The 11,699-nt window shown below is 39.8% G+C and overlaps 1 protein-coding gene across 1 annotated transcript; it reads right to left on the bottom strand.

The window, feature by feature from the left end:
- Window positions 1-5,268: 5,268 nt before the first annotated feature.
- On the bottom strand, window positions 5,269-10,869 carry LOC308136360 (aldo-keto reductase family 1 member D1-like; the record flags this gene model as incomplete). Its single annotated transcript, XM_080504680.1, has 9 exons — window positions 5,269-5,311; window positions 5,396-5,478; window positions 5,630-5,795; window positions 5,876-5,985; window positions 8,075-8,197; window positions 9,771-9,848; window positions 10,174-10,290; window positions 10,431-10,598; window positions 10,777-10,869. 9 exons carry the CDS (start codon window positions 10,867-10,869, stop codon window positions 5,269-5,271), a joined length of 981 nt encoding a protein of 326 aa, XP_080360806.1.
- Between the last annotated feature and the right edge of the window lie 830 nt (window positions 10,870-11,699).

Here is an 11,699-nt window from a genome sequence, read left to right as displayed (position 1 = left end):
CCGAGACTGGCAATGACCTCAGTGAGGCACAGAGGAGCTTTATCTCAGAAAACACTGCCAGCATTGCCTCTTTTTGGACAGACTGAGTGAGTGACAGACTGACCTACTGAATGAATGCTTGACCTGACTGGTCCTCAAAGGAACAAATTGACAGTCTGATAAATAACACATGTGGTAAATATAATAAAACCTGCACCTTGTTGACCGAAAAAAGAGAAACAGGAGAAAAATCAACCTGCCCTTTGTTGAAAAGTACCAAAATTCTCCTGTCCAGTGACTTCAGTGGCTTGTTTTATTAGCTCAGGCTGATGAAAATGACTCAAGATTGTGAAACATCTTATGTATTGAGGTTTTTAGATGAAAAATGTGTTTGACATTGCCATTGCCTTGTCTTTTTCAAGCTACACGAAACAGTAAAAACCATTATGATATCAAACACTTCCATCCTTCTATACCGCTTTCCAATTTAGGATTGCACTGGAGTCACATGGCACATCTGACATTGGTTTAATCAAATGTACATACACAACACACAACAATCACACTTATAAACCTTATTGTCATGCCAACTTTTGTAAAAAAAAAAAACTATACCTGCTAGACCTTCAGGTATCTAAAGAGCCTCATCGCACACTCTAAGTTTGGTCATCAACAAATGTAACTGACCTCACTCTCGGGACAATCCAGCCTTCAGATCTTTAACTTCCTTCATTGCATAAGCAATCCAGTGGTTATCAACAAACTTCTGTTGTATTCACTCGTATTAGTCAGATATAAGTACTTAATCCTATACATTATGAGCTCTATAGACATAATGGCTAAAGGAAGGCAATTCGGTCATTCAATATCCAATAGTCAATATTCAGGTGCACAATATACATGTGCAGACCTGAGTTATTGGTCACATATTCTGAGCATGAGGCTCCACAGTTGGAACAATGGAGACTAATGTCTGACTGAGGTGGTTACATAATGTTGGAACATCAAGTGGTGAGCATATCTATTGTAAAGATTTACAGAAGCTATTTGGTAAATATTAAGTTACAGAAAAAACATGTTTGTCTGTTCCATCAATGTTTGGATCAGGTTTATGAGCTTTGGATGAGGTCAGGAATTAGAATTTTGTATTACTGAGTCTTTCTTGTTGTGAAGCATCAATGATTTACATGCCAAAAAAAAGAATGGAAAAATTATAAAGATCTAATGAAAAATGACCTACGTTGGCTATACCTAGGCTAGAGAATCAGCCTAGTTCAAAAGCACACACAATAGAGCTGATTGACTGACGGAAAATTAACATATTGACCTTAAAAGGATAAAGAATCACAATCTCGTGTATAAGAGTCAAAACTGTACAACAGCTTATGTGCAGTTTGCCAATTTGAGGAGGATACTTTTCTTTCAGTATGACAAACATTAGCTGAGCCATAGACAGCGTGGCTTCATAAGATTTTACAGATATATCAATCGCACTGTAATTCTTCAAATAAGCCACTTCCAAGGAATAAACAATCATGTAAAACTTGTACTTATATTCAAAATACCATTTGACAGCAATAAATCCAATTGAATTTAAATGTGATTCGAAAGAAAAATATCACACGTTCAGTAATCAAAGGGACTCACCTTTCATTATGCACAACGATGGCTCCCAGAAGCAAATGCGGCATGAAATACAAGCGTGCTGTTGTGTCAGGTTTCACTATATAACATAAATCGGGGGGGGGGGGGGGGGGGGGGGGGGGTGGCGGAGATCTGCAAAAGTGAAAACTTTGGTGCAGCCCACAGTGAAGATTTTCCCCTCTTCTTTGCCCCTCTTTGGAAGCACTGCAGCCACTCCACACCACCTCCACCCCCTTCATCCAGTCCATTCAGTCACCCCCCCCCCCCCCCCCCCCCCCCCCCCCCCCCCCCCCCCCCCCACACACACACACACACACACACATACATCCACACACTCACTCCCCACAGCACACTGGAGGTCTGTGCAGTCTCAGTGTGGTGGGCTGATTGCATAACCTTTTGACACACACATTCTCCCAGGGCCTGTCCATAGAGCGACTGGAGAGCATGGAGGGCAGGTTCTGCAGAGAGGTGGACCTTGAGATCGTGCATCATGAGCATACATTCATGCATATTCGTGGTTTTCTGGAATAAGTGTGCAACCAACATGAACAACATGGAGAGATAGACATAATACATCATCTGCAAACCATGCAACTTTGAACCCTTTATTCAGAAGTGCCATTGCAATATTTCTGTTGATGGTAATGAAAACGGCACTCCAGCTTCAGGAAGTTTCTGCTCTAAACATTCCTAAATCAGTCCCTGGAAAACAGTCTTTATCCTCTAAACCAGAGTCCTTCCTCACAGACCCAGTGGCCCATTCAGAATATTTTCCCACCACAGGGGTCCAGCATGGCCTGGTTCAAGGCGTTTGTTACAAGGTCACAATCCAGAGGGTCTGTATGGAGGTGGGGACAGAAGGAGAAATGAGCTGCTGCTTTTTTTTATGCAGGAAATAATTCAGGAAAAGGTTGTTGTCAGGGTTTGGTTTTTTTTTTAAACTCCCCACCCGCAACTTGGATCAAATTATAATTCATGACACAAACCCATCGGCTTTCTATCAAAAACAACCTTCAATCTGACTTTAGTTTCAGGCGAGTTTTGACTTGTCATGGTAAATATTCAATTATAAAAAGCTAGTTAAAAAATAACTCAAGTCTTTCTTCTCAGGCACATGTTCACACCAATTGCCCGATGCTAAATCTTTAACATGAATTTCCTCTTGTGAGTATAGCCCTTGGCTGTATGCATGATCTCACGAAAGCTAATAGTGGCCATTCAAGTAAAATTACAAACAGCATGAAATCAAATTATGTCATTTATGAAAACATGCTTTATGACATTGCATGTAAGTGACATATTCTAATAACGGGAATGATGGGATTTGTATATTTCCATTCATGCAGATATCACAATGAGACATTTCAAAGCTATATGGTAGTTAAACCAAATGTGGTTATTGCACTTCAGTATTTTTATTAGCAGCTTCATTCTCTGGCTGGTTCAATGTATTACTAAAAAAACTGTCTTTGATGGACAGTTAACTGTTATCGCTTCTTTCATGATGAATAAAGTATATAGAATATGTAAATCTACCTTCAATAACAAAGTGTATGATTATGAATGAAAAAAATGAAGCAAATCAGTGTTCATTACAAAACTTCCATAACTAAACTTAAATCCTACTGAATTAAAAATCAGTAGGATTTAAGTAAGATGAGAAAAAACAAAATGTACAGCAAATGTGGGGTTCTGGATAATATACTGTAGCTACTTGAAATGTTGAAGTTTTTGTAAAATTACAAAAAACAATTCTTGGAGTTATTGCTGCTCATTGCACCTGTTTTTGAGAAAAAACTTTCCACGTTAAAAAAAAAAAAAAAAAAAAGTGGATACAAAACAAGAGTTCAGCTCATTAATGAACATCCCAACAGTCAAGCCGCAGGTCACTGCTTTGTTTCTCAGTATACTCTCAGGGGTCCATCTTGTCTCCTCAACTCAATCTCAAACGTGACGTTTAAAAAACATGTTCATTCATCTGCTGTGAGGTGTCCTGACATGAGAGGCTGAATTTTAGACCCCTGTAGTCGAGGCAATGCGAACAACTGCACTGGCTGGTTAATGATTGATCTCGCATGTGCTGAACTATGCCGCATTGCTGGAGGCCTTTTTAAAGAAAACAGTCTGTTATAATTTAACTGCATGTTTAGGAAATACATATGAGTTCACTTGAGCTTAGAAACTGTGGTTAATTGATGGCCATGAAGTTACAGTTGGTTAAAATCTGAGTCCTTCCACCGAAATAACATTGCAATGCTGCAGCAATTATATGTGATGACTGCAGGAGCAGCAGCAAGACAACTAACCCATCAAAGCCAAATGTTTTCCTCTGCTCTTTTTTGCAAAAATACACCCCGCGAATAACTCTGCCTACAACATATTGCCAGGATAAAAACTGGCTATGACTTTCCAAGTGGGTTAAAGGTTTGTACACAAAGATTACAGCGTGTCAACATGAAGTCCACAAAGTTGACGCGAGGGCCCAAAATATTTGGACAGCCGAACGATTAAATTCAAAAGGCCTTCTAAAAGTAATTACCTGAGGAACACATTCTTACCTCTCTGGAATAGCTGATATTCGCCTCTGTAGATTATTGACATGGTGTGGTTGTGACATGACACATTTCGTTTAGATTCCAAAATAACGTCAGAACAGAACAGACACTTAACCAAATATTGACTCATTGCGACACATATGGATTATACAGGGAATTGTGACAAGAAATTTGAACTGATGAGATTTTAGTGCTATTTCCCCCCAGACATGAACCATGTTTTTTCTTCACTGTCACAGATGCAAACTTGGGAAACGTGACGTTTGTGATAAGTTACCTATCTGCTTTAAAGTTTAGAAAAATATGTCCTTGTAGTCCTTGTTCCTCCAAGTCGCTTTGGCATTCAACACAATCAATGTTTAGACTGGTCAACAATTAAAGACTTTACTCGAAAAGCAGGAACATTTGGTCTTTTGTATTGCTTTCTAGAACTGAAGTCGTTACTTCTCACAACAGTGTCACATAACTGCTTGAAAACCATCATATTTCAGGTTAACAAATACAACTGTTAACCTACAAGCATGGCTCTGGAAACAGTTTTCAGTTTTATTTTTGTTGTTATTTCCCATCCATAAAAGCTAATGTTAGTACTTAATGAGACACCCTTTAAGCAACAAGAGAAGACACTCTCTAAATGTGCCAGAAAGACAAATACAGAGTTGAGTTTCAAGCAACAAGACAAGTAATGTCCCATGTGTAATGTTGGTCAAATTCCTCAAATATTCTGTACTCATTTGCAACATTTGCATAAACTCTTGGTTATAATAGGCTTGTATGTGTCAAATGAAATCAAGGCTATTATAACTAACTGTTATACAATTACACTGTGGTATATTGCTGTATTGTACTTTGTGTTCCATCAGGTGATTGTAAATCACAGAGAAACTTCATTGGTCCTCTTCAGAGATGCAGGCAGTGTTTTCCATTTCCCTTCTCTGGGAGCTAGAGCTCTCTAGTGTTCAAAGAGGTGAAGTGAAAATATCAGAAATGAGGACATTAAGAACAGCTTGAATCCATTCCACCAGTTTTTATTTTCCTCGGACTTTGGTTTTTGAGACTACGAACTTCTTACGCGTCACAGAAAAGATCAGTATTCATCATGAAAGGGGTACTCTGGATGATCACTCCACCTGGGGACACGATGAAAACCGAGGTATCAGTTCTGTGCACAAGATGTTAAAAAGAAAATCTGATCTTATTACAGCTATACTTACATCAGGAGCTCCACAAAGCGGATATTTTTGTTCAGTGCTTCAATTGCTTTCATTTCTTCATTGGTGAGTGAAAAATCAAAAATCTGGAATGACAGAGAATTGCAGGAAATATTCACATAACTTTACACCGTCTGTTTAAAAACACAAATTATGCTGTCAAACTTTGATTGCGTGCACACACACACACACACTGGATGATGTACTGAATGTGGAAAGAGGATTTGGTTCCTCCACCTGGAAGTTATGTTTGATCCTCTCCGGGCTGAAGCTCTTGGGGATCACTACAACTCCTCGTTGCACGTTGAAGCGCAGCGCCACCTGGGCACTACTCTTCTTGTACTTCTTCGCAATGGACACAAGCACCTCGTCCTCCAGCAGAGGAGGACATTTCACATTCACCCTAAGCCGCAGAGAGATAATTCAATGCGAATGATTTGTTTTTAGTAGAGATTATGTCACAGATATCACCAACCTACATACCAGGATGCATCCCTGGAGGACCCGATTGGGCAGTAGCCCACAATCACAATGTCGTGCCGGCGACAGAACTCCAGAAGCTTGGGTTGTGTGAAATATGGACTGCATTCAACCTACAGTTGAGTGAGAAGACATCACATTAGCTACAGCAGTGGTGAGAAGGTTACCGGGGAGCTTCATGTAGGTGCAGCAGCAGAAAGGCCGTGGGATTACTTTTCCCTGCAAGATTTTTATAAAAAAAATTTCCACTCGGCTGGCAGAGAGGTTGATGCTGATATTTTCATTTGCAGGATAGAGATGAGAACTATGTTTGGGCAGTTGAGAGATAAAGCTGGAGAAGACAGGTTGAGATGGTTTTGGATTGGAAGCTCAACAGGAGTTGAACAATTGTTGGAGAGGTCAGGACGAGGTTGTGAAAAGGCTCGTATAGTTTGTTGCTATGGGTTTGTCTTTTCCTGTCTGCATTCTTTGATTTTGTAGCTATTAGTAGCATCGGGTTGGTTTTTCTTCTACATAAAAAAATACTTTTTCAGTAAAGTACCTTTCCCTCACCCGGTTGCTCAGTTAAACCTGTGAAACTATAGAAGGTAAGATAGATGAGAAACAGCTGATGTAAAAAGTGACTTACAATCCAACCCATCCTGTAGTTTCACATGAATAGACCGAGGAAGTATTTTGCTTTGCTGAGGACTGAAATACTTCTGGATATTTTGGTTTGAACATGTTTAATGTTTGGTTTCCAGCAGATCTTTTGGTTAATCGTCACACCCAGAAACTTCACTTCTTTAACTCTCTGTCCATTTACACTTTCCATCAGAACTTTGAAGTTGCTATTTCCCTTATGATTATCAAACAAGATAAACTTTGTTTTGTCCAAAATTAATGAGTCTATTGAAATCAAACCACTTTTTTTTTATTTGTTCAAGTCTGAAGTGAGTCCATCCCTGTGCAGAAAATATTTGTATTATTGGCAAACACAACAAAATGTAGTATTTTTCAGATGTTACATATGTCATTTATGTATAGAATAAAGCGTTTTGGCCCAAGTACTGACCCCTGGAGGACACCACAAGCAACATGTATGCAGTTGCTAGTCACACATTTTCATACACTATTGTCTTTTGCTTAATTTACTTTTCATCCAATGAAAAAATTAACCCACTGATACTATAATGCTACAGTTTCATGACCTGTCCGGGACCTCTTCAACAATTGTTCACAACATGTTGAGCTTTAAATCCTGACAACCAGATAACAAAGGGCTCATAAAGAGACAGATGGGTTGTAAAAGGGTCATAAATGAGCCATGAGAGGATCACAAAACAATAAAACACCGGAAACACCTTGAAATCCCCACCGAGCCCCGCCTTCTCTAGGTCATTAATCATGTCATAACTTCATGAGTGACAGAAAGGATCCTCTTCAAGTGTGCAGTTATGGCCATTGCGGGTTATAAATAAAGACAAACCAGGTCATTTCAATTAACATTATCTAATTAGCACAAGAAGAGCTATGTGTCTTTCTCCACAAAGCATGTGCAGAAAGTGGCAGCGGGGGCAGGATGTGTCACAGCCCCGAGGCTGTGTTGCGTTTTTCTGTTCGTTCCTATTTCTTTGTGACTTTTTTCCCCCCCCTCTACTTTCATCTCTTCGTGGTTCCTTGTGTTTCAAGTCTCATCATGTTTGATTTTTGCCTGTGCACATTTCATGCTGCGGCTACGTTGACAACTGTGCCTTCAAGTTCCATGTTTGTTGTGTTTTGGGTGTCTGCCCTCAGGTGTGTGTCGGACTCCGCCCTCATGTGCTCCCCCTCAATGATTACTCTCTGAGCGTCTGCAGCTGTGTCTCATTACATTCATTACACTCCAGTCCCGGGGTGCGTATACGTGGAGATGCCAGGTGGTCGCATAATGTCTTCCATGTCTTTTGTCTATGTTCATGTGTTGGTAGTCGTCTTCTTGGGAATTTTCCTTTTGTGTCTCTGGTGAATGGATTGCTTTTGTGTGCAATGACCTTCGATCAAAATTATCCGATTAAACTACCTAAACCTTAGCCAAATTTACACGTACCCCCTCTACGTTTACAAAAAAAAATCCTAATTGACATAAACCTGGTTCAGAGCTACTATGAGCCAAACCTTTAGGTGGCAGTGTGGCGAGAAGCATGAAGCCATGATAGCCAATCAGAGACAAGCTGCGTTCACCTGGTTGGATACAGGTTTGTGCTTGAGGCCTGGTTTATTCAGCAGCAGCTCCAGCTGCCTGCGGTTGAAGTTGGAGACTCCCAGGGATTTAACCAGCCCTGCGTCTTTGCAAGCCTCTAAAGCCTGTGGAGAAGAAAAGATTTGCATCGTTTCAACAACTGATTGTGATTATTTTTACAGATTTACTGAGAAATTTTAGAGAAATGAAAAGCAGCAAGAAGAGAAACCAGTCCTCACTACCCTCGGTCTGTGATGCTGAGGCAGAAAACATTCAGGCATCAGCTTTGGAGTATGTTACTGAAATTACTAAACATGAAATCGTTTTTCAAGATTTTTAAAGTTGAAGCATTCATTGAAAGAAGGTTGATGAAATGAACTCAAATTATATCATCCTGATTTTTTTATTTAATTCTACACACTATGAATAGCTTTTTTTTTTTTTTAATACAGCTAACTTCAATCTCTTTTTCTCTTCTTTCTACACAAATCCGCAAATTAAAGGCCCCTGCATGCTCCCATAAGAACCAATAAGAACAAGAAGAAACGTTTGGCAGTGACATCAGCCAGATGCCGAAAAAAATGCTTTTTCGGTGGGAGAGTTCATACTCCGTGAAGAAGATGTCGAACTCATAGGCCACACCCCCTCACAGCAGGCACACGTCTGTCAAGCAGCGTTTGAACTTTTCTACTTATTTCTCACTTCCAATGTTTTAAGAAATACATTTCGCTGAAATGTTTCCGTAATAAAAGAGAAAGTTTGTGTCTGAGCCGCCATGTTGGTCTGGTTTTAACCGCAGAAGCCGAGCGATGCATTCAAGTGCATCCGGCACCAGCCCGCCCTCCGACATTTTAACCAGCTGCAGGACTCAGACAGTAGCGAGGTTACAAACTAAATACAATGAAAATATGACTGACAGCTGTTGGCAAGCTGGAACACGCATGCGCAGCACACGGCAGTGCAGAAGTTCCGGCAGTGGCCAGGACCATTAGCACCGCCGAACCAAATTTCTTTGGCCAGAGGGAGCTGACGTCATTTGACGTCACAAAATGACGTCATTTTGTTTGGCAGTGCCGAACTTTCTTCTTGTTCTTGTGGAGTATGAATTGGCCTTGAGTCACAACATCTTGGCCTGGCAGCCACACGCAGCTCTGTCATGACTCCTTGTGCCTTTCAAAATGACATGCAGATTAACATTAATTATATTTTGAACACTGGCAAACAGCAGACTTCTTCTTTGTACCGGACGAGAAACCTGCCCCCCCCCAAAAAAAAGGTTGTGTCTGCCTTTCATGAAATAAAATATGTATAACATCTTATTATGCAGCCAACATGGCGCCTTTCTCGTAACATGAGTGATGTTGAATTTTTTTTTTTGTGGTTTCCTTGCACAGGCCCCCTGTGACTCTTTTTGAAACTCTGTTACTCCAATATCAACCCTGTTACCATATCATTTTAATAAAAAATTATCAGAAATTAATTTCTCAGCTCACAAGGGTTTGATTTATTGCCCTTTAAAGAGAATGGGTATAGTAAAATAGCTAAAGTAAAACATGTCAATATTGAAAAGTTGGGAAAGCTCAATTTCCCAAATTACTTAATTTAAATCAAGTAATATCAGAATTAGGAATTATAGTAAAAAAAAAATAATTAAGTAACAGAGACTGACTCAAATGCACATTGTGAAACTAAACCCACCTCCCATGTTGCGCAGAGGTCTGTATGGTGGTAGATGTATTTTCCATCATGGTCCTTGGGATAAAATTCATTTCCAGGCTGAAATATAGACACAGTGCTTTGAATTATTTGTGAACTATATTTCTCCTCAATTAATTTGCCAGTTCCGACACATTTTACACTGCTCTTCACACTTTTGTCGATTGTTATTTATCCAACTACGTCACTTAATACACATTCAAAGGATGGAAAAATAAAATTGCAAAGTATCACTTTTTTTTTTTTATTTAGCCAGCATGTTCTTTAAAAAACATGAATAGGTTTTTATTTCAGATTTGGAGGAAGCCTCACTACACCAACTACATACTGTGACTCCATGTAAATGGCTGACTGGTGAGTTATCAGCTAGTTATTGTGTCAAAACCTTGAAGGCCATAGGAAGCTCGACAATGTAGAGATCCACATAGTCCAGTCCTAAGGTCTTAAGTGTCCTCTCCAGGGCTGGTCTCACCAGCTCTGGTGGATGGAAGGTATTCCAGAGCTGAAAAAAAAAAGATGATCCAGTTTGTGCTTTAATGAAGGTTTGGTTTTTTCTCTCTCCAGAAAACATATTACCAAATTATGGTGAAACTCCATTCAATCAATGTGTATCCTGGAAGAAACTTTAGTAGGATATGTTACCTTCCCACAGTAAAAAATGTCCTCTCGTTTCACAGTTCCATCAGCGATCTTCTCTCTGATGGCTTGACCCACTTCGTGCTCATTGAAGTACACCAATGCCCCGTCAAAGTGTCTGTAACCTACATCTATGGCCAGTTTCACACACTCAAGTGCTGTGCCTTTCGGGGTCTTTTGGGAAAACAGAAAACACAAACACTATTTGACATGCTTATGTGAACGATATAGCTACAATGGAAACTAACAATAACTCTGAATATGCAGTGTTGCCCTGATTCAGCAGCTCAGCTCAGCTCAGCAGCGCAGCTGTTTGAATGTAGAAACTCACCAAAAGATAATTTTAACTCACCGATCGAGGGTCCCCATAGGTCCCCAGTCCCATGAGTGGAATATAATTCCCATCGCTGAGGGGGATACTGTGGCTCTCTGCAGTCAAATTCATCTGCGTATAAATGTCAGTAGCTGTGAATAACTCCAGCCTGTATCTCAAAGAACATGTCCATGAACATTGAACCCAGGCTCACTATCTTTCTTACTCTGAGTTGCAACTAAGCCATTCACCCTGTTTGTTTGTACTCCTGGTGGGAAAGACGAGTTTCAGTTTACTGATTACAAATCAGAAATGTCTGAGCCATGCTTCAGTTCTTTGCATGAATAAAACTTCAAAATGTGCCTAACCACATTAAAAAATAGGAACATTGTTTGATATACCAATTGTTTTATAAATACCAAGCACAATTGAATACAAGGATCATGTGGAGAGCAAAAGGTAAATTGCACAGGATAAATAATTTGTGAACACAACATTTTCATAGTTAAAAATAAGAAATGTTGAGTAACCTGCTGCCATTCAGAGTCATTTGACATAGACAAACATTAACTTTTTTCCATGACCTTTGACTTCTACTACCTGCTCCAACACTATTGCTGGAAGCAGGTGTGGCTTGGTAGTAGTAATAGTTTATTCAGTCAACCAAATACAAGATGCAGCAACAGAAAATGCAACAATAAAAAGAAAGGGAAATCAAACAGAGGAAGACTGAAGTGTTTAATTCAATTCAACTTCATTTATATTGCACCAAATATAACACAGTCGTTCCTAGGTGCTTTTAACAGAGACAAGAGAAAAACCCAACGGATCCACATAAGCAAGCAGGTTTATTTGCGACTGTGGAAAGGAAAAACCCCCTAACCTCTAACAGGAAGAAACCTTTGCAGAAACCAGACTCTGTGGAGGCTGAAGTTTAACTTATATTGCCAAAGCCTGTACAT

Source organism: Blennius ocellaris (assembly GCF_963422515.1).
Source record: "Blennius ocellaris genome assembly, chromosome: 11".
NCBI classification, from domain to species: Eukaryota; Metazoa; Chordata; class Actinopteri; order Blenniiformes; family Blenniidae; genus Blennius; species Blennius ocellaris.
This window is presented reverse-complemented; position numbering and strand designations above follow the sequence as displayed.